Genomic DNA, 24,033 nt, shown 5'->3' with positions numbered 1-24,033 from the left:
CTCACTAGGCGGGGTGGGGCGGGCCAGCCCGCCAAATGGCGGGCTTCTGGCGGGGCGGGGCGGGGCGGGGCGGGGCGGGGCGGGCTTCCCCGCTTGCCACCCCTAGTACCCGATTACTTTAAAATTCATAAAAAAAAAATAAATTATTATCTTAAAAATTCAACAAGTACAATAAATATGTAACATCAATAGAAATAATCTAAACATGTTAAACATCAAATACATTAAAAATTAAACTCATTAAAATCCAAACATATTAATAATAAATAATTATTGTCTAATAAAAAAGTCATATATATTTTTTATTTTTTTATTTAATTAATATATGATCGGGTTCGCGGGTTAGTTCGGGTTCCACATTCCCAAAATCGATACCCGAACTAATTACTAACAAAAACATCGGTTTGGTTCGGATTGGATCCGATTATCCATTAATTTTAGAACTAATTTAATTGGTTCGGTTCGGATTCGGACAGATAATCGAGTACCCGCTACCCTTGCTCACCCCTAAAATTAGTCTCACTTTTAAAATGAGCTCTTTAATTACTGAATTATATTAAAAATTAATTATCAAAATTCGACTTAACAAATTCAAAGCGTCCTGTATATAAACCATATTATTATAACTTATTAATGTAAATCATTTTTAGTATGTTGTTAGGGTTTAGTTTTAATATAATAATAGCATAAATAATTTTATATAATTATTTAATCAGATTTATATATTTAAATAATATATTTAAAAAATTAATTATTTTAATTAATATAATAATATTAATACATACTTAATTATTTATACAAGTATACAAAAGTTAATTTTTTATTATTATTTAATAAAAATATTTTGATTATTATCGTATTCTAGCTAACTGCTAACCTCGATTAATAGGCTGGTATGTTATGGAACTCTGGATTTTCATACGTTGCTGTAGCCCAATTCCGTAATTGGGCCTGAATTTTGTTGGGCTCATTAAATCCTCCGTTTTGTAGCTCATATTACCACTTTTTGAACTTTGAAAAATTGACCAAAAAAAAAAAGAACTTTGAAAACAAAAACACCCCTCCCCTATTCTGTCTGTATTTGGGATGGGTTCTCCTGACCCTTACCATTAAAAAAAAAGGGAAAAAAAAAATACAAACTGCAAACCATATAGCATTCTGCATGATTGACCAAAAATAGAAAAGGAAAAAAAACACTACAACGAGTTAACATCACATAGCAAGAGCATACTATTGAAAAAAATATTATACTTAGTTGTGATAAGATCAAATTGGATGCCCATTAATATGGGTGGTTGATTTTTATTTCTAATGCTGAATAGAGTTGAAAAGCAAACTTTATACGCCTATAAATAGAGAAACAATCTGAAAAATATTACACAAACAACAATAAAACAAATCAATTTTCTCTCTTTCTTTACGTTTCAACTTTACGTTTCAATTCTCTTTCTTTACTGAATACTTTACTGAATACTTCTCTCTCTTTATATATATATATATATATATTACAACATATAATATTAGTAAATACATATATAAATTATTGTTATTAAGCTAATTATATTAATACTAGAGTCTTCTATTTATACATCTTTATTTTATCTTTAGTATATCTTTATTTATTTCACAATACGTTATCAGTACGAGACTCTGATCAAATTTTTAGAAAGACTTAGGTAATAAATTTTCATTATGTCAAAACTCTCTCATCTTGAATTCAATGCTCTTGATATATCTGGAAACAATTATTTATCATGGATATTAGATGCTGAAATCCATCTTGATTCATTGGATTTTGGAGATACCATTAAGGCTGAAAATAATGCATCACAGAAGGATAAAGCCAAACTCATGATTTTTCTTCGTCGTCATCTTGACGAAGGATTGAAAAAATGAATATCTCACATTAAAAGATCCTGCAGATCTTTAGAAAGACCTTGAAGAAAGGTACAATCATCAAAAAACGGTGGTACTTTCTCAAGTCCGATATGAATGGACGCACTTGCGTCTGCAGGATTTTAAATCAATAAATGAATATAATTCTGCAATGTTTTGAATCACCTCACGAATGAAATTATGTCGAGAAAAGATAACTGATCATGATATGTTGGAGAAAACTTTCTCAACCTTACATGCCTCGAATGTGCTCCTACAGCAGCAGTATCGAGAAAAAGGGTTTAAAAAATATTCTGAGTTAATTTCTTACCTTCTTGTTGTTAAACACAACAATGAGTTGCTCTTAAAGAATCACGAAACGCGCCCAGTTGGCGCCGCCCCATTTCCTGAAGTAAATGCGGCAAATTACCCCAGAAGAGGTAAATGGCAAGGTTTTAACAACAAGAAAAATTATGGAAAGAAAAGAAATTATGTTCAAAAGAGAGGATCTCACCAGAAGTGGGATAAAGAAAGAAATATTGGGCAAAATAAATCAATAGAAGATAAGTACTTCCGTTGTGGTGGAAAGGGTCATTGGTCACGTACCTATCGTACCCCAAGGCACCTAGTCGATCTTTATCAAACATCTTTGAAAAAAGACGACAAAAGAAAGGAAACAAATTTCGTTTCAAATGATGCTAAAAATTTCACCATTCATTATGATGTATCTGATTTCTTTGAAGATCCTGAAGAAAATATTGGTCATTTGATCAATGATGTAATGGTTTAATATGTGAGATTGTTAAGTATTCATGTAAATAAATCATGTATGAAACTTATTGTTAAGTTTTATTTTCTATTTATTTGAGTTTCAAATATGATGTATATAAATAATGAAATATTAATATTCATGAATTTTGAAATAATTAAATGTGTTAAGTTTTAAAATAAAATTTCAGTATATGACATTATGTACAGTGTTTCTTAAAAAAATAATTCTAATCAAGAATTCAATTTAATTGTGCATGTATTACTACTCATTTTATTATTATTTGTCTTTGAAGATAATGGTAAGGACATATAGTGAAGATATTTGCCTTACGGATAGTACAAGTTCGCACACCATTCTCAAAAATGATATATATTTTACCCATCTTGTGCCAAAAGAAGAATGTGTTAATACTATTATTGGCTCAGGCGATGTGATAGAAGGCTCCGGAAGAGTTCTAATTTTATTTCCTGGAGGAACAAAATTTATAATAAAAAATGTACTATTATCTACCAAGTCTCTGAGGAACTTGTTGAGTTTCAAAGATATTCGCCGAAATAGATATCATATTGAAACAATGAATGAGAGAAATCATGAGTATTTATGTATCACAACTCATAATTTAAATAAAAAAATTATATTAGAAAAGTTATCCTCACTTTCATCTGAGTTGTATTGTACCAAGATTAGTGCAATTGAATCACATATCATTGTAAATCAGAAGTTTACTAACCCAAATGAATTCATAACTTGGCATGATAGATTAGGTGATCCGGGAACAACCATGATGAGGAGAATTATTGAAAAATTCCATGGACATTCACTAAAGAACCAGAAGATTCTTAAATCTAGTGAATTTTGTTGTGCTACATGTTCTCAGGGAAAGTTAATTTTAAATCCATCACCAGTAAAGATTGGATTTGAATCCCCTGAATTTCTAGAAAGGATTCAAGGTGATATATGTGGACCTATTCATCCACCATGTAGATCTTTTAGATATTTTATAATCCTAATAGACGCATCTTCAAGATGGTCACATGTGTGCTTATTATCTTCTCGCAACCTGGCGTTTGCGAGATTACTGGCTCAAATTACTCGATTACAAACACAATTTTCAGAAAATCCAATCAAAGCAATTCTTCTTGATAATGCTGGTGAATTTACTTCCCAAGCATTTGACGCTTATTGTATGGCTAATGGAATAAGTGTTGAACATCCAGTAGCTTATGTTCACACACAAAATGGGTTAGCAGAATCACTTATTAAACGCCTCCAATTAATTGCTAGACCCTTACTTATGAGAACAAATCTCCCAACCTCGGTTTGGGGGCATGCTATTTTACATGCCGCAACACTTATTCGTTTGAGGCCAATGAGTTACCATCAGTTCTCTCCTATGCAATTATCATTTGGCCAGCAGCCAAATGTTTCCCATTTAAGAATATTCGGGTGTGCGATATATGTTCTCATTGCACCACCTAATCGCACTAAAATGGGACCCCAAAAGAAATTTGGGATATATGTTGGATATGATTCTCCCTCTATAGTGATGTATCTTGAGATACAAACTGGAGATGTATTTAAAACCCGGTTTGCGGATTGTCATTTTGATGAATCAAAATTTCCACCATTAGGGGGGAGAGAATAAGTTTCCTGAAAAGGAACTTAATTGGAATGCATCATCCTTGATGCATTTAGATCCTCGATCAGGACAATGTGAACTAGAAGTTCAAAAGATTATACATTTGTAAAGAATAGCAAATGAATTGCTTGATGCATTTTTCGATACAAAGAGGATAACCAAGTCGTATATACCAGCGAAAAATGCCCCAATTCGAATTGATGTCCCAGTTGGACAAATTGCCACCGAAGCAAATACATGCCAGAAGCGTGGCAGGCCTGTCGGTTCCAAAGACAAAAATTCTCGAAAGAGAAAAGAGGTAAATACTATTCCTATCGAAAAAGATATAGTAGAGACACCTACAGTTGTCCAAAATTCTGATATAATTTTAAGGCCAGAAGACGTTCAGGTACCTGAAAATTGTGAAAATGATGAGATCTCGATAAATTATGTCTTTACAGGAGAGAAATGAGACTGAAATAAGACAATTGTCAATAAAATATTTGCATATAACGTGTCATTAAATATCATGTATGAAAGTAAGGATCTTGAGCCAAGATCAGTTGAAGAATGCCAACAAAGGAATGATTGGCCAAAATGGAAAGAAGCCATGAAGGCTGACTTAGACTCACTTGCAAAACATGAAGTCTTTGGACCTGTAGTCCATACACCAGAAGATGTAAAACCTGTTGGATACCGATGGGTATTTGTGAGAAAACGAAATGAGAAAAATGAAATTGTGTGCTACAAAGCCCGACTTATGGCACAGGGTTTTTCACAAAGGCCTGGTATAGATTATGAAGAAACGTATTCCCCTGTAGTGGATGCGATAACATTGCGTTATTTGGTCAATTTATCTGCATATCATAAACTGCATATGCATTTAATGGATGTGGTAACAGCCTATTTATACGGCTCATTAGATCGGGATATCTATATGAAAGTCCCTGAAAGACTAAAGATATCTAAACCATCCAATGAATATTTTCAAGGGTTATACTCAGTTAAATTGCAAAGATCTTTATATGGTCTAAAGCAATCTGGATGAATGTGGTATAATCGTCTTACTGAGTATCTGGCCAAAAACGGATTCAAGAATGATGATATCTGTCCATGTGTTTTCATAAAGAAATCTGCATCTGGGTTCATTATAATTGCTGTGTACGTTGATGATTTAAATATCATTGAGACTCCTGAAGAGATTCCAACAATTATAAAAACTCTAAAAGAAGAGTTTAAAATGAAAGATCTTGGAAGGACTAAATTTTGTCTCGACCTGCATATCGAGCATATAAAAAATGGGATCTTTATTCATCAAACAACATACATCAAAAATATATTGAAAAGATTTTATATGGATAAGTCACATCCCTTGAGTACCCCAATGATCATAAGATCTTTGGATGTGGAGAATGATCAATTCCGTCCTAAAGAAGAAAATGAAGATATCCTTGGTCCAGAAGTACTATATCTTAGTTTTTTTGGAGCGCTAATATATCTTTCTAATAATACACGACCCGATATATCATTTGCTGTGAACTTACTAGCAAGATATAGTTTCTCTCCAACCAGAAGACATTGGAGCGGAATCAAGCAAATCTTTCGATATCTTCATGGAACGGTTGATATGGGATTGTTTTATCCCTATGGATCAAAGTCACAACTAGTTGGCTATGCAGATACTGACTACTTGTTTGATCCACATAAAGGGATATCTCAAACAGGATACCTATTCACATATGGTGGTACAGTTATATCATGGAGGTCCACGAAACAGACAATTGCAGCAACATTCTCTAATCATGCTGAAATACTAGCGATTCATGAAGCAAGCCGCGAGTGTTTTTAGCTCAGGAGTTTGATCCAATATATTCTGTCATCATATGGACTAATTGATTATAAGATAGCTCCAACTGTCCTGTTTGAAAATAATACAACATGCATTGCTCAACTTAAAGGCAGATATATCAAAGGTGATAGAACAAAACATATTTCTCCCAAATTCTTCTTCACTCATGATCTTCAAAATCAAGGGATAATTGATATCCAACAGATCCGCTCAAGTGATAATCTCGCAGATTTATTTTCAAAGTCACTCCCAAAATCCTCCTTTGAAAGATTGGTACATAAGATTGAGATGCGTCGATTTCAAGACATTAAATGATGTTGACAAGAGGGGGAGATTGTACTCTTTTTTCCTTGTTCAGTTTTTTTTTTCCATTGGATTTTTCTTGACAAGGTTTTTAATGAGGCAGTCCTCATCAAAAGATATTGTACTCTTTTTCCTTCACTAAAATTTTTTTCCATTGGATTTTTTCTTTAGTAAGGTTTTAATGAGGCATAATGCAAAATGGGCATCCAAGGGAAGTGTTGTGATAAGATCAAATTGGATGCCCATTAATATGGGCGGTTAATTTTTATTTCCAATACTGAATGAAATTGAAAAGCAAACTTCATACGCCTATAAATAGAGAAACAATCTGAGGAACATTACACATACAGCAATAAAACAAATCAATTTTCTCTCTTGTACATATATGAATTATTGTTATTTAACTAATTATAGTAATACTAGAGTCTTCTATTTATAAATCTTTATTTTATATTTAGTATATTTTTATTTATTTCACAACAATACTTTGATTAAATATGATATAATATATGAAAAATTTAAATTTCACGTGTCAAAATTTAAACTACTGTTCGACAGTGACGACTTGACGCAAGAAATGGTGATGCAAAGCGCGACGGCAAGGCACGCGGAAAATGTAGCAGCAACGACCCAAGTCCCCCACTGCACTGAATCGGACATCTTTGCCCAGAACGACAAAGTCGTGCGTTGTCTCCCTCCGCCCCAAAATGTTTTCAAGCGATCTCACAGAGAGGCGACGGTGGAGCAGGTGCAGTGGTTAGAGACGAAGAAGGCCACATTCTCATGGCAGCCACTTGGAGACTCGAAGCACCTGTTTCAGTGAAGGAGGCGGAGGCCAGGGCTCTGATGTTGGGCTCGGAGCTGGCTTCACAAACTTCACAAACTCCTTCCTCCTTCTATCATTGTCAAAGATTGAAGATGCAGCATGGGTTCACCCAGAATCCAGGTAAGGAGGAAAGATCCACTTTCAAATTCTGTTGTTTAATTGAATTAGGTTGGAACCTTAGCCGTTGAAATACTTTGATTTTGTGTGTGAGATGTTAGATGACCTTATGATAATTTGCTCGAAATTTCTGTGTGGATTCCATGTTGTGGTGTGCAGGTTAAAGTGGATCACTTATGATAATTTGGTCTTTGAAATTTTGTTTTAATTATTATTAAAAAAATGAAATGATACGGTGTGGTATCTTTTTGTTTTCTTCTTTCACTGAATTAAATTATGAATTCATTGTGTATTAAAGAAGTTTTCTTTGAGTGACAAATTGGGATTCTGTGACTGATATAGCTGTTTGCTTGATATTATATTTGCAATAAAATTTAAAAAGGTTGGTAGGACAAAGGAACTTCCAAAACCAGAAGAGGTAATTTAATAGGTGGAACGAAGAATAGTTGTTGCATCTCCATTTGAATATTTTTTGAACTTTGAACTAAATTTAACAGCATGATATTTCTGCTTTGCATATTATGTCTTTGATGATTGGACTTAACACCTCTTTAGTTGAAATACCACTATCTTTTATTCGTTTGTCCTATATAGGGAGCTACCTAAATATTACATTGTTGTAGACTTTTCCTTATTTTTGTGGCAAAACAAAATTGATTTTCTACCCCTGAATATTTGTCACTATATTCTTTTTCTACATAGGGTTACATGTAGGTATATATCATGATAAAGGTATTTTGTTTATTGCAGGATTTATGAATTTACCTTGGCCTTTGTTTTCATTTATTTATTCATGTCGATTTTATACCGATGGTGTTTGCATTTGTTTCGATCACTGTGCATATATGTAAGCATGTAGTGTTTTACCTGTGACTTATAGCTGCTGTGTTTATTTATCATAAATGGACATGTGTTAATGTAGTCACATTTTTTGAGTTGTAAACGAAATAGAAGTCATTGACTGTTCTTCATTTTACTATTGTGATACCACCTGGGTGGAATGAATGCCTTTTTGTCAATGGAGTGTTCTCCTTCCATATTGGTACTTCATAATAAAGATGGCAGCAAGGGTTCCAAATTTGTTTTATTTTCTAATTTTTGTTTGTTGATTTTTTTTTAAATTTGTTTTAATCAGGTTCTCTTTGTGCTTCTCATAGATCAATAAGGAAAAGTGAGGCTCATAAAGTAGTATGCCCCATACTCTCGAAAGGAAAGATCCAAGGTATATATGGCCATGTGATTAAATACAAAGTTTCACATTTTTAATTCATTATTATCTATTATATATTTTATAGAAGAGCATCGGATTTTTTTTGTTAATTCAAATTATTTGATCTTGAGCTATATCATCATTTGGGCAAAAGGTTTTAAATTGGAGTAGGAGATTGCAATTGTGGTTGTTGTGATCAAAATTTGTTACTTAAAATTGATTTGATGAAATCCATTACAAGCTATTGCAAACCGCAATTGCAATACGATACAATTGTAGTAGAGACTCCTTAAAATATGGAATTAGTAGAGTGTAGAAAAAGGCTACATCTGTATTTTATACTGCTTTAAAACTACATCTTATTTTCCTGCTTACTCAAATGTTTGTATCATGAAAGTGGACAATCATGCATGGAGATTTGGAACATGACTATGATTTAATGTAGAGAGTATGCTTTTATTTTTCTAGAATTAACAAAGCACATGGCTGTGGGAGCTAATGAGGTATTGGCTAAACTATGAAAATTGACAGTGAAATGTTGTCATATATGCATATGGATCCTAGCCTTCACCATTTTAAAAGGTACAACACATCATTCAATGGAGGATGGTGGTAATTATATGAAAAGTTACTTCTTTTGATTTACAGATAATTCATCTTTTTAATTATCTCTCTTCTACAAGTAAAAATATTTAAAATTTTCTTTATTTAAAAATTAAGAGGATAAATTAAGATTTATAATGATTTTTTTTATAGTCTTGAGAGAAATCATACTAAACTTGAAACCCTAAATAAAAAAGATTTATACTGCTTTCAAGCTAAATTGTTTATACTCAAATGTTTGTATCATGGAAGTGGCAATCATGCATGGAGATTTGGAAGATGACTGTGATTTAATTCCTCAAACAAATCATTTGTTGCCTCAGGAGTGTGAAAATATGTTATATGGTGCAAGAAAATTATTAGTTTGTGTATTTCTATTAGGAGTTATGCATAGTGTTTGTTGGTGTTAATAAGTTAGTGAATGTTAAAGTTAACAAAACACTTAATTGAAGTTCAATTTGATCAGATAAATGTTGATAACTAACATAACCTTGGATTTATTCATTGATGGATTTATATGCCATAATTAAATTGAACAATGAACATAACCTAAATTGTTTTTGAAATTTCATTTTGTTCATAAGGTGATCCTTATACTTTTTAATGCTATAATTATTGTCGTATTTAGATGATAAGGTTGACAAAATAACCATTTTAGTTATTTTAAAAGTGAGCTAAAATTTATATTTAAGCATGTCTTTTTGATGAGAGAAACTAAAATGTTGATTCAGGTTGCATTTGTAAAAGAGACACTGAAAGATTCAGATTTGAGGATGGCTCATAGGGTGCATAAGATGTCATCATTGGTGGGTGGAATGCTCTTCGTAGCTGATGATTTACACATTCATGCTGCATGGCATCTTGCAACCGCAGTTGGTGTCAGTACCTGCAACATGCTCCTTGAATAGGTGTTCCTTCTCTTTATTCGAATCTTAATATTTATTTGATCTATATTGTTAGGATAAATAAATAAATATGCACTGCAGCTATTCTGTTTGTGCTTAGTAGAATTATCTCACATGCTAGCTGATCTTCCTTTCAAGCATTTTCTATTTAAGGCTTCAATTCAATTTCCATCTTGTTTTGCTAATAGTGAAAATAAAGATAACTATGTGCAATTAAAATATTTGACACTTAGGATCACAGATAAAATATTGAGAAAAGGACAAATAGGTCCCTGATCTTTTACCCCGCGGACATTTTCGTCCCTAACCATTAAAAAATACTTTTAAGTCCCTGACGTCTTTAAGGTAGCGTTTGTTTTGAGGTACTGAGACAGAGACGGAGAGACTGAGACTTAGTATCGCGTTTGTTGGTTCAGAGACTGGTACTAAAATTTCTGTCTCTGTCTCTAAAATTTCAGTATTTCAGTACCTCCAAAAAGTAGGGACACAGGGGACTAAAATTTTTAGAGATGGAGACTGAAATTTTAATAACATTTTATACCTAAAATACTCTCATTTCAATTAATTAATTTCAATTTCACCCTTTGTGTAAATTAAATTAGAGTTTCATTCTTGTTTCAATTTCTGTCTCCTATTTTGCACCAAACAGAATACTGAGATTTATTTTAATCTCTGTCTCTTAGTCTATGAACACAATGCATTAAGGTAAATGCACAACATCATCCATCAAGAGGTTGCCTAATCGAGGGAAAAGGATCCAAATCACATGATGGCTAGCTACAACATGCAATTCAAAAGAGTTATAAGCTCGAAGACAATTCTCATCACTTGGTATTTTTCAAAAGGTAAGCATGAAGAACTCAAAACCAAGTAACAAAATATAACCTCAATCATAGAATCCAACAAAGATTATCTAAAAACATTCATGCTAAAATAGCATTTAGGCAACAAGGGGCAGCAATGTATGGTAAACAAAGTCAATAATCCAACACTTATGATGAAAAGAGAGAAAATAAAATGAAAACTAAACTAAAACTAACGAATTAACTAACCGACTAACTAATTAACTAACTAAAATAAATGGTTATCAATGGTGTTTGGAAGTGTTGGATGAGGGATAGGAGAAAGGAGAAGGAGAGAAATAAAAAGAGGAAAAGAAAAGAAATGTGGTGAAGGAAGGAAATCCGCGCATACGCGCGCATGCCGCGCGCGCGCGGATGCCGCGCGCGCGCGGATGGCTTATTTCGAAAGTGACGCGTACGCGTCATGTGCGCGAGCGCGCAAATAGGTTTGTGCCAAAGGCACAACGTTGGCGCGGCGCAGGCACAACTCTCTGGAAAAATGCATGGATGGTGGAACTTCTCAATCCACGCGTACGCATGCATGGCGCGCTCGCGTGGATGGTCCAAAACGCTTGATGCACGCGTACGCACGCAGTGCGCGTACGCGTGGATGGTGCTCTGTTTTTCAAAATATTTTTAATTTTTTTAGTATTTTATTTATTTATTTATTTATTATTATATTTTTTTATTATTAAAAATTTTTTTTTTTTTTATTAAAAGAGAAAAGAGAAAAAAAATCTTTCAAGAGAGGAAGAAGAAAAGAAAAAATGAGAAAGAAAGAAGAAGAGAAGAGGAAAGAAGGAGAAAGGAGGAAGGAGAAAAACAGGGTGCAAATCCGCGCGCGCGCGCACAGCGCGCTCACGCGTGGATGCAGCAGGGACGATCCGCGCGCGCGCGTACAGCGCGCTTACGCGTGGATGAGCTTGTGCTCCCAGCACAATGCTGGCACAACGCGCGCACAACTCTCTGGTTTTTTGTACCAGAAGTTGCGGAAGTGCAATGTGCGCGCGCGCGCACAGCGTGCTAGCGCGCCGATGGCCGTTTTTTTTTTTTTTTTTTGCACCAATCTCAGCATTCTAAACCTCCAAGCATCTACCAAAACACCCTAAAACCTTATTTAACATACTAAACTACCAATTAAACTCAACTATCTAAACAAAACATGAAATTAAACTAATTCTATCAATATGTACAAAAGAGAAAATGAAAGGATTTTACCATGGTGGGTTGTCTCCCACCTAGCACTTTTGTTTATTGTCCTTAAGTTGGACTTATGGGGAGCTCCTCATCAAGGTGGCTTGTGCTTGTATTCATCTTGGAACTCCCACCAATGCTTGGTTCTCCATTGTGCCCCAAGATTCTTCATGGATTGAGCCAAGTCTTGATGGAGTTCTTCATAAGCTTGGGGCTCCCAAAGTTGATCCTCTTCTTGTAATCCGGGATCCCACACTTTGTTTTCACACCCGTCTTGAGGTTGATCATCATTATTAGTCCAACCGGGTGGTGAGTAAGGTGAATTCTCTATATAGTGGCCAACAATCCTCCTAGACACATCTATTTGAGCACTACTCCAACCTTTATATCTCATGTTTGATGCATCAACCATAATGAGCCTTGATTTGCAACGCCAACCACGAAACATCTTTCGCTTACGCTTCATCCCACAAAGGATCCTAAGTTGACCATCCGTTTCAAGCAAGCCATACTCAAGTGGGACAATAAAGCTAATAGAAATGAATTTCACCCACTCAAATGAAGGAGTAGATGGCAACCTAGGCAAAGACAACTCCAAGGGTTTTGATAAAGTATATTCAATTCCCATCCTCCTTTTTCTAAGGATTTCCACCTCTTCACAAGACTTCTCAATTATAATCCTTTGTTCAACAATTTTATATAAACATTTTCTCCTACTCAAGTCATAAATGGGAGGATAAGAAAAATTTACCTCCACATTGCTTTCCATCTTGTTGGGAGAAGGTTCTTCATGCTCAAAGGATTCTTCACCACTAAGGTTTGATGCTTGATCTTCATCACCAAGGGAACTCACTTCTTGCTCTATCCCATCCAAGTCTTCATATGGAATATGTCTTGGAAGGTGTGCACTTTCCTTCCTAGCATCAATTTCAATCATCTTGGAGGGGTTTTCTTCAATTCTAGATTCCCATGGAGGCTCCGCATCTCCTAAGTCTTCAACCAATTCTTCCCTTTCTTCAATAATCATAGCTTCCTCCAATTGTTCCAATACAAAGCAACTTCCCTCATTCTCCACCAATCTCTCTTTCATGTTATGCTCTTCATTTGATTCCCCACATGTAGCCATGGGAGTTCCTTGAGTGTTCAAGCATTGGGATGCTAACCGGTTTATCACCTCATCCAAGGCGGCCGTGAATTGTTGCACATCCCTTTTCATTTCTTCTTGTCCTTGAACAAGAACATCAAGGATGTCATCCATTGGAGGTTGGGGTGGATGGAAGGGTTCATCAATTTGGGAGAAGGGTTCATAGTAGGAAGGTGGTTCTTCTTGGTAGAGTTGTGGTGGTTCAATAATTTCCACTCTTTTTACTTGTTGCACAACACGCTCCATGGTTGCTTGAAGTTGATCCAATGTTTCCTTGAGATGATCCCTTGACTCTTGTTCCTCTTGGATAATATGATTAGGATCATATGGCTCTTGGATTGAAGGACATGAGTATTCTTCCATGGAAGGTTGTGGTGGAAGGTAGTATTCATCTTGTGGTTGAAAATTTTCGTATATTGGAGGTGATTCATCTTGGTAATAACATGGAGGGGGTGGCTCTATATGTGGTTCATATGGCTCATACGGTTGTTGTAATGGTGGATATGGATGAGGGTCATATGAAGGTGGTTGGTGAAAAGTGGCTTTTGAGTATGGTTGAGGGTTATGTTGAGGGTATGGCTCATAGGCATATGGTGGTGGTTCTTGAAAGTCACAAGGGAGTTCACCATAGCCATTAGATTGATATGCATCAAAGAATGGCTCTTCTTCATAGTGTATTGGTGGAGGTTGTTGCCATGAAGATTGATCATGTGCATGTGGCTCTTCCCACCTTTGATTATCCCATTCTTGATATACATCTTCATTGTAGCCCCCATTACCTACAACATAGTTGTAATCAAACTCATAGCCAAGGTGAGAATTCATGATAGCAAGAAGAAAATGAAAACAAAATCAAATAAGAAGCAAGAAAATTAAATCCTAAAACTAGCAAGAGCTAACAAAAGCAAACATATTCACACTATTCACATATATACAATAACCAATAACATAACACCATTGCAATTCTCCGGCAACGGCGCCATTTTGACGATTAGATTTTTGACGGTTTAGAAATTCACTAATAAAATCTCGTTGTAAAGTATAGTTTCTAAACCAAGCAATAATCCTTTCATACAAAAAGTTGTTTGTCACTAGTACAAACCCCTAAAATTTATAAACCGAAGTATTGGACCTCGGGTCGTTCTCCCTAGGAATTACAATAAAGTGTCTCGTTATTGGTTGTGGGTTATTTTGGGGTTTTGGATAAGAGGCATGAAAAGCAAATGGTAATGAAAATAAACTAACAACTAACAAGGCTCTTGGCAAGATGTGAGAACTAGAAGTCCTATCCTAGTTATCCTTCTCAATTGTGATGAGAATTGTTCATTGTTCCCACTTAGTCAACCTCTAACCATGGAGGAAAGTCAAGTGGATGAATCAATTTGATTCCTCAAGTCCTAATCAACTCCTAAAGGAATGGCTAGCTTTAGAGGCATTCGAATCAATTAGCAACTTCTAATTATCAATCAATCAAAGGAATTAGATAACTCAAGAGTCACTAATTACTCTACCAAAGCCAAGAGGGACAAAACCTACACTAGAATCCAAACAAGCATTTTATCAAACACTTGGTAAGCATAAAAGAAAAACATAGTAAATCAACAACAAGAATGAAGTCTAACAACGATTATTGAAAGGAGTTAACAACAACAATCAAAGGAAACACATTTATTATGAATTACCTTTATTGAATTGAGAGAGAGTAAAAGGAACAATACTAGATCTATAACAAAATACAAGAACAACATAAAGGAAATTGCAATAAAAGAATGGAAGAAGAATCAATGTAATTACAAGGAATTGAGATGTAGAAGTAGAAGAACATGAATCTAAATCTAGATCTAAGAACTAAACCTAATCCTAATCCTAATTCTAGAGAGAAGTGAGAGCTTCTCTCTCTAAAACTCTAAACTAAAAGTGATTATTGGTTAAAAGTGATGATGATCCCCCTTCCCCTTAATCCTTCATCCTTTTATTTCTTTTCCTTAGCAATTTGGCGCAAAAAATGGGTTCAGAAAACCTCTCAAATCGCCAGGCACGTGTTGCATTAATGAGGTCATGTGCCATCATCGGCGCGTGCGCGCATGGTACGCGTGCGCGTCCTTGGCCTGTTTCGCAATGTGCGCGCGAGCGCCTTGTGCGCGTGCGCGTGCATGGCTCTGATTTTGCTTCTTTGACTTTTAATGCTTCTCTCCACTTGTATGCTTCCTTCCTTGCTTCCTTTGATCCATGCCTAGCCTATTTCATCCTGAGATTACTAACAAACACATCAAGGCATCTTATGGAATCAAAGAGGAAATAGAATTCATCAAAATAAGGCTTAAAAAGCATGTTTTTACACTTAATCACAAATACGGGAGAGATAACAAAATCATGCTAATTCCTAGGCTAAATGTGACAAAAGGTTATCAAGATGCTCTAAATTCAATACAAAACAAACCGTCAAATTGGGGTTTGTCAGGGAGCCACGTCAGACTTTTTCGTTGAGTCTGACGGTGGCTTTTGGACGGAGGGACTGATCCGTCCAATTTTTAAGGACGTTAGGGACTTAAAAGTATTTTTCAATGGTCAGGGACGAAAATGTCCGCGAGATAAAAGGTTAGGGACCTATTTGTCTTTTTCTCTAAAATATTTTATGGTTTTCTTAAATATTATTTCTCCATACAAGTAATTGTATCATTTCACCCTGTTTCCTTCAATTCATCCTGTTCTATTTCATTTTATTCCCTTACTTTATACCGATTCAAACATAATTTATATATGCTTGTATATTTAAATATACAATTCCTTTTAAGAATCTACAGTCACTTGGACACCATTCTCTCTATCTTTTGTATGTTCTACATAATTGGATTAAGCTATAAACATTTTTGCATTTTTCAAGAACTGTGGTGATAGAAAAGTTTGGTTATTGCTTTGGCTTACCAATTCGTTAATTTATCTTACTTTTTTTAAATTTTAGTTAAAATATACTTTAAAGGTTACCATTTAGAAATTTTTTAAAAAGATATAAATTTTTTGGATTAAACATTAATATAACAAAAGAGATTCATAATTAATCTTTTTGTATATTAAGTAAATTAATTCTTTCAATAAATATATATGAATCTTTTAGAAAACAAACTATACAAATACAATAAAGTTGATTAAGTACACAATCCTCACAGGTTATACTTGAAGGTTCTAATAATATATCTAAACGTCACTTAGTTAGTATTTATTGTGTGTGTGATTACAATATAAACTATTTTTATTAAAATTTTAATTTTTTTTTAATTGTATATCAATTAATAAAGTATAACATTTATTGAAACATACAAATATAATGGATTTTATATTTAAGTAGAATCCGCTAATATGGACTAAAAAAATATCAAGATTATTCGGCCTCTAGAAAGTAAGGATGGACCAGTCTTATATACTATACAAAGTTTTTATACACAAGGACTTTTTCAAATTAAAAGTAACAACTATTACTATCAATGAATAATACCAACAAATTTTATAATGAAACAACATTTGTCCTGCACGTAGCGCGTGTTTTACACTAGTATTTTGAATGCGCATGTTTAATTTGGTTTTACACATTAATATTAGGAAAAAGTTCATAGAATAAAAACAAAAGGGTGTAGGAGAGAATAAAAAGCTTCCTTCTAGTGCCAAATTCACACATAGCTCAAGAGGGTAGAGGCATAAATGGCAAAGAGCATCTATGGAATGTCAATGGATGGTGATGAACCACCACATAAAGGAGATAATAGTAATAATAATAGTATTGGGTTAAAAAATTCATTATCATCATCATCAGTTATGATTCCAATACCCATAATTGATGTGAGTCTGCTGTCATCATCAGAACCTGAGTCTGAGAAGCTTAGATCTGCTCTCACATCAGCTGGATGCTTTCAGGTGCGGATTTATTTAATTAAATCACAGATCTTGATCTTCTTTCATTAGGCTTATGTGCTATTCACTGATAAAAGTAACAAACAAGTGATACATAAATGTTTCTAATTTGACCACAGGCAATTGGTCATGGAATGTCAACTTCACAAAATACGCCAAGTTTCAAAGCAATTTTTCCAACTTCCAGTTTAGGAAAAACAAAAATATTCACGACCTGCTAATGACTCAAAAGGGTATGAAAATGACAGAATAGTTTCAAAGAAGCAAGTCCTTGACTGGTCCTATCGCTTAATTCTTCGAGTTTTTCCAGAAAAGAATAGAAGGCATTCTCTTTGGCCACAAAATCCTATTGATTTTAGGTATTTCCTTTGTACCCTTCATAGTCCATTAACATGTTACAGGAAAACAAAGTAAAGTTTGATTTTCTTGCTACTATGCAGTGATATATTAGAGGAATTTTCCATTAAAGTGAAGTCAAGGATGGATTATCTATTGAGATGCATGGGAAGGTCACTGAATCCGGAAGAGGGTAGTTTCTTGGATCAGTTTGGAGGACAATCATTATTTGCAGCAAGGTTCCGTTTCTATCCACGTTGTTCAAGACCCAATTTGGTACTCAAGCCTCATACAAATAGATCAGTAATCACAGTTCTATTGCAAGACAATGGAGTGGAAGGCCTTCAAGTTCTCAGATGAGAAATGGGTCAATATCCCCACAATACCTAATGCTCTTGTTGTCAATCTTGGTGATCATTCAAATGCAGGTATAAGCTTAATCCTTGTTTGCCAAATTCATGTCAGTAGAATGCTTAATAATAAATTGTTATGCAGATTATGAGTAATGGAATATTCAAGAGTCCAATGCACAGGGTTGTGACAAACAAAAGAAAAGATGAGGATGTCAGTGGCCATGTCCTATGAACCAGAAGCAGAGAATGAAATTGAACCTGTGGAAAGCTTAATAACTGACACACGTCCAAGGTTGTACAAGAATGTTAGAAACTATGGTGAAATCAACTACAGCTGTTATCAAGAGGGGAAGATATCACTTGAAATGGTCAAATATACATAACAATTCTCATCAGAATTAAGGCTACAGTTCCTACTTGAATTCCCTGTGACAATAGAAATCTGTTGGAACTTGGAACAAGCTAAATAATATTTCTATTTAGTAAGTCAAATTACTCAAAAAAATGTATACGATTATTCCCTTGTGATGCCACGACTCATTTTATACCCATAATTTCCCGGCAAAACTGTGCATACTATTAGTTTTCTCTTGCGTGCAAGTCATTCTTTGGTTTCTTTTAATTTATAATTTTTAATTTATAATTTTGATGCATGCTGTCAAATTTCTCTTGATTTATTTTACAATTAACATTTTTAGGCTTATCTAATTATTAATTATTTTAACATGTTTTTCAACCGAGAGAGAGAGAGAGAGAAGCATTTATTCCCAATTTAAGAGGACAAGCAAACATAATTTATACTATTAAAATTTGTTCTAGCCTTAATAATAGTAAAGTAATTACTAAGAGTGTAGTAGAATCACGAACTAAACAAGGTGAAATAATTAAAGGAAGGAATCAATGAATCATATACTATAATACTACTTTTAATGGAGACAATTATTTGATTTACACAAAACTTTCCCTTTATAAGTATGTGAAAGGTACTAGTGTTACAGGAAGCTTAGTAATGAAAACAAAACTGAGAGGGACTACTGAATCAACAGTTGTCTAAATTACAAACTTTGACAACTACAAACTTCTGAAAGAACATATGCGACTCAAGACATAATCAGCATTCAGATTCATTTCGAAGATGACAAGATTGAAACATGTACAAGTTGAAAGAGAGTCCCATCTTATTATTAATTTACTTATTATAAATTGAAAATCAATACTTAGTTTACGCCACCTACACATTGAAAAACTTGTTCCTAATCATTTCAACGGGGCATCTTTAGAGACACATGTAAGTCAAGATGACAGTGAAACCCATATTGGTCCGTTGCCTCTTTCACCTTCCATTTAAGTTAAGATATAGCCACCACGTCTCTGCTAATTTTTTTGAGTATAGACTAACTATACATACACCCGCTCTATCAATAGCTTGATAATGACAAGTTTAATTTTTCTTGGGACAAAATCTTTTAGGGGCATCAAGTGGTTAATCACATTCACATGTCAGGTAATGCAATCTGCACACGTTCATGCATTGAACAGCATTAATCAAGGTTATGAAGCAAAAAAAAAAAGTCAAGAAAACTACATAGGATTATATGGGATCAAATGAACACAACATAGATGTAAAACAACCACTGGTAAATTAAGTTCAACTGAAATAGGCTATACACAATAGACTAGGTTATGAAGGGAACTGTGTATCACTGTATCAACATTGTCCACGATCACACTTCATAGCAGTTTTCATGATCATTTCCTGCTTTCACATTATATCAAGTGAATATTTGCATTTTAAATTACTCAATTCCTACAGACATCCAACTTTTATCTAAAGCATCTACATTTTTCTTTTCAATGAATATCTCACTTCATATTTAAAAGAGGAGCTTTAGAACAACGGTTGAATTGTCTCCATGTGATCCCAAAGTCACAGGTGAAAACTGTAAAAACAATCACTGATGTAATTATTAGGTTAGGCTGCATACAACATATCTTTTGGGTGCGATTTTTTTCCGGACCTTGCGTTAACACGGGATGCTTCTCCACTAAATTGCGCTTTATCTCACTTAAGATTTAGAACTCTTAAGTCTACATTTAACGCCAATAACTGCATTGGCACCTAAATACATGATCATCCAGCTCCACTGGTATCAATGCAGCAAATTAGACATGGAATGAAAACTAAGAAATATAAGGGAGTTAAAATATATTGAGAATTACATTTTTCTTTGAATTTCAATCGGACAGAACGGCTAGACTCCGAGAATTATTGAATGTGAAATTTTAGAATTAACAGATTTATTTAAACCTACTATTAGAATAATTGGGGCCTGCAATGCTTACTAATGAAATGGAAATCTTTGGCATAAATTCATTTGGTGTCTACAGTTTTTGAAAGAGGTGATGACCTATCACTGTCTTTAGATTTTTCTGGCAACATAGATCTCTTTCGCAAAGCAAGGATCTATTGTTCATTTTCAAATAGCTGCTTTCGGTAGATACTATGCAATCGGTTGAAAAGCTGCTTCTTCAATGATTCAAAAGCCAAATCGAATCTTTCTAGTTGTTCCATGGCATTTAAATTATACAAGAATAAACTATAGTACAAATCAAAACTATCCCTCCCAGTATTTTTCACCAAACTCAACAAAGTTTCATAACCCTTTGTGTTGATTGGTGTTGTCTTTAACCTCAGTTTTTCTAAAAATCTTCCTGTTGTGTGTGTAACAAACTGGGATCCAGCTGCATGCCGATCATGTTCAGCACAAGACATTTCAACCATCCGGCATCCTTCACTAGCAAAAATGTCAAGAAACCGATAACATCGCAATATTCTTGATTCTTCGTTCCCAATTCTAACTTTGTCATAAACAAAAGGAAGGTTTTTCCAGCCATTCTTTCCACTCTCCGGCCCAAACATGGGATGAGTGCAGAGAACATCAAAATCATGAGGCAAGTGTTGAAGGAAGAGGTTTCTAGGAAACTCTTTGACGGATAATACATCAACAAATAATGTACTTCTCTTCAACCTTTGGAAAGGTAATGATTTAAGAACTTTAACCGTCGAAATGATGGAAGTGCAAAGTAAGATCACTCCTGGATGCTGCTCACAAAGATCATCTACGTCGCTGAAATACAAAACCCCCAACTTTCGAGCCACATCAGAGTAGTCTGATCTAGAATACGCCAAAACCTCATGACCTTGGCTAACTATAGTTTTTGCAAGGAATTGACCAAAGTTTCCAAAACCAACGATTGCAATCTTGAGCTTTGTGTTCTCATCAGACTGGCTAGAATTGTTTGAAGCAAAACTATTTAGCAGAGCAACATCATTAAAACTGCATTATTAGCATCATTACTCATTAATCATTATTATGTAATAGCCCTTTTCCCATCACAACAACATCATCTTTCGAATTCAAAATGATTAAGTTACTTGCTCTCAATCTCAACAAAACGAACACTCTCTAAAACAACAATCACAAATATTCACACAACGTAGCAAAAATCCTTGAGATTTTTTCAAGTTCCAAATATCAAATACCTGGAATGCAGCAATGCAGACTCATTAGGAGCTCGCCGATGCAGTGCATGGCTGTTACTTCCATCCAGCTGGTGCAACCTTTCACCATTCTCTATCAACTGATTCCTGACTACACGATGTAACCACGCAATGAGCTGCTTTCTGAGATCCTCAAACGCCAAATCAAGCTTCTCCAGCATCTCCAAAGAATTCTTATTAAACATGAACAAACCATAATACAAATCAAAGCTATCCATAGCAGTGTTCTCCACCAACCCCAACAAACTCTCGTACCCTTTCGTATTAATTGGCGTCGACTCCAGCATCGACTCTTTAAGAATCCTTCCAACGGTATGAGTAATGAACTGCGAACTGGCGGCATAACGGTCATGATCCTCACAACTCATCTCCACCATCCTGCAACCTTCTCTGGCAAACGCATTGAGGAACTTCTCACAGCGAGAAACACGGTGCTCCTCGTCAAGGATTCAAACCCTCTCGAAGACGAATGGAAGGCCGGTCCATCCATCACTTGCGGACTCAGGTCCGAACATCGGATGAGTGCATAGAACGTCGAAATCGGAGGGGAGGAGCTCAAGGAGGAGCTTCTTGAAAAATTCTTTGACAGAAAGGACGTCAACAAAGAGAGTGTTGCGTTTGAGGCGCTGAAGAGGGAGCGTGAGGAGCACACGCTCCATTGAGATTATGGAGGAGCAGAGGAGGATCACTTCGGGATGCTCCTCGCATAGGTCGTCAGGGTTTTGGAAGAACGATACGCCAAGCTTTTTGGCTGCGGCGAAGTGGTCGGAGCGGGAGTGGACGAGGACGGTGTGGCCCTGGCGGACTAATGTGGTGGCAAGGAACTGGCCGAAATTGCCGAAGCCGACAATTGCAATCTTAAGGCGTTGGGAGACAATAAACTCATTGGCAAGCTTTGACTCGTAATCGAAGAGTTGAGCAGCGTTGATGGTGCGCATATAGAGGTGTCTGTAGGTGGAGGAAGAGGAATAGGAATTCAATTTGGATGGTAGTGAGAATGTGGATGGGGGGAGAGACTGACAGTTGAGGATACGGCGGACAATGTAATCTAGGGAGTGGTTGAACGAGATCGAAGGGTAAAAAATTGCAATGGAGAGCATGATTCTTTCCGGGGCGGTTCTGAGTGGTTAGCTGGACTCTGAAGCCGTGGCTTTGGGAATGACAAGTACAATATATAAGTAGGCTATTTGCAAGACAAATTTTCTATCATTTTCTTTTTCTCTAAAGTATAATTTGAGGATTTGGATGTATGGACATTCTACATAATAATTTATAATTATATTTAATTTTTTAGATGTTTATTTTTTTAAAAATTAGATAAATGAAATTCTTTTTATAATTACCTAGTATAATAAATGATAGAATAATATTAATTAATCTCAATTTCTGTTTTACCTTTGTTCACCTAATTTAAAATTATATATTTGAATGTAATTTTTATATATTTTTAATGGGTTTAATTAATTTGTATCCTAAGAATATATTAAAATTATAAATTAAAAAAATATATTAAAAATTTAAAATTTTTAATGTATTTTTTATATTCATTAAAAAATATTTAAATTTTTTAATTATTAATAATCTTATCATATAATTTTAGTGCAGATATTAACTAAAATTTATTTTTAATTTTTCATGTTCGTTATCTTTAAATTTAATGACTTTATAAATCAAACACTAATCTAAATGTGCAATAATTGTTTCCTTAATAAATTTATCTTATTATTTATTTATGAATTTAATTAACATGATATACAGTAAAATTACCAATTAAAAAAATCTTCATAAATATAAATATACAAAATTTAAATTTTTAATGCATTTATTATGTATTTATTAAAGTAAAAAAAAATTTAAAAATATCTATTACTAGTAATCTTAATTTATGTCCAAACACATGTTAATTAAATTCTTTATTTATTACCAAAAAGGTGTTTATGCTGCCATTAATTTTAATCTATATTTTTTTACATTAAAAATCATATATAGCAATTTAATATATGTTTAATGTTTAACTACGGATTCCTTCTTAAACATTCTTTATGTATTATCCTTATTAATTAAATAAATTTTAATTATACATACTTTAATGTTCAATTATTTTTTTATATCAATAATTTAGTTATAACTTAAGATTTAAATTAAAATTTAAGATTTAACATGTTTTATTTTTTATTTCTTCTTTATTTTACCAAGTTAATGTCCAGAAAGTGCTATATACTTCCTTTGCATTGTGTAACATTTCATTACCTACTTTTGCGTATAAAAGTGCATTTAATTTAAAATTAATTTATTTATAATAACTGATATAAAAGTTTACTAATGAAACTCTAAATGAAATTCGTTACAATGTAAATAAAACTTTTTATTACTCAATCAATGTTATGTTAGACACCAAAAAAAAATGTTATAATGTCATGGTCTAGCATTCTTTAGAATGCATAATATATGGGAAACTTACCTGAGTATATAGAATGAGAAAGTTGCTTATCTATCGACGCTCAATATGAATAGCAAAAGCAAGTCTTTCTTGCCTTCACTCAAACCATCGTTGAGTGTCATGACAAATTGATTTTTTATCACAAAGATCCAAACATTACATTTTCCTTGAAACCACG

General features: G+C 34.1%; 2 protein-coding genes and 1 pseudogene across 4 annotated transcripts; 1 reads left to right on the top strand and 2 right to left on the bottom strand.

The window, feature by feature from the left end:
* The first annotated feature begins 16,799 nt into the window (after positions 1-16,799).
* On the top strand, positions 16,800-18,453 carry LOC112723339 (protein LATERAL BRANCHING OXIDOREDUCTASE 1-like; annotated as a pseudogene).
* A 1,717-nt stretch (positions 18,454-20,170) lies between these two features.
* Positions 20,171-22,550, bottom strand: LOC112723338 (arogenate dehydrogenase 1, chloroplastic-like). Of its 3 annotated transcripts, none has more exons than XM_072207956.1 (2): positions 21,398-22,550; positions 20,171-21,143 (listed from the first exon to the last, which is right to left on the bottom strand). In XM_072207956.1, exons 1-2 carry the CDS (start codon positions 21,790-21,792, stop codon positions 20,318-20,320), a joined length of 1,221 nt encoding a protein of 406 aa, XP_072064057.1. In that variant the 5' UTR covers positions 21,793-22,550; the 3' UTR covers positions 20,171-20,317. The 3 variants fall into 3 exon arrangements, with proteins under 3 accessions (XP_072064057.1, XP_072064055.1, XP_072064056.1); XM_072207954.1 differs by having other exon boundaries at positions 20,171-21,191; positions 21,398-21,792; XM_072207955.1 differs by having other exon boundaries at positions 20,171-21,164; positions 21,398-21,792.
* LOC140173006 (arogenate dehydrogenase 2, chloroplastic-like) lies at positions 21,186-22,515 on the bottom strand. The gene has a single exon (XM_072207957.1). The coding sequence runs from the start codon at positions 22,513-22,515 to the stop codon at positions 21,865-21,867; it is 651 nt and encodes a 216-aa protein (XP_072064058.1). The 3' UTR covers positions 21,186-21,864.
* Positions 22,551-24,033: the final 1,483 nt, after the last annotated feature.

Source organism: Arachis hypogaea, chromosome 11 (genome assembly GCF_003086295.3).
Source record: "Arachis hypogaea cultivar Tifrunner chromosome 11, arahy.Tifrunner.gnm2.J5K5, whole genome shotgun sequence".
Classification (NCBI taxonomy): domain Eukaryota; kingdom Viridiplantae; phylum Streptophyta; class Magnoliopsida; order Fabales; family Fabaceae; genus Arachis; species Arachis hypogaea.
The sequence above is the reverse complement of the archived record's forward strand: the minus strand, read 5'-3'. Positions and strand labels throughout refer to the sequence as shown.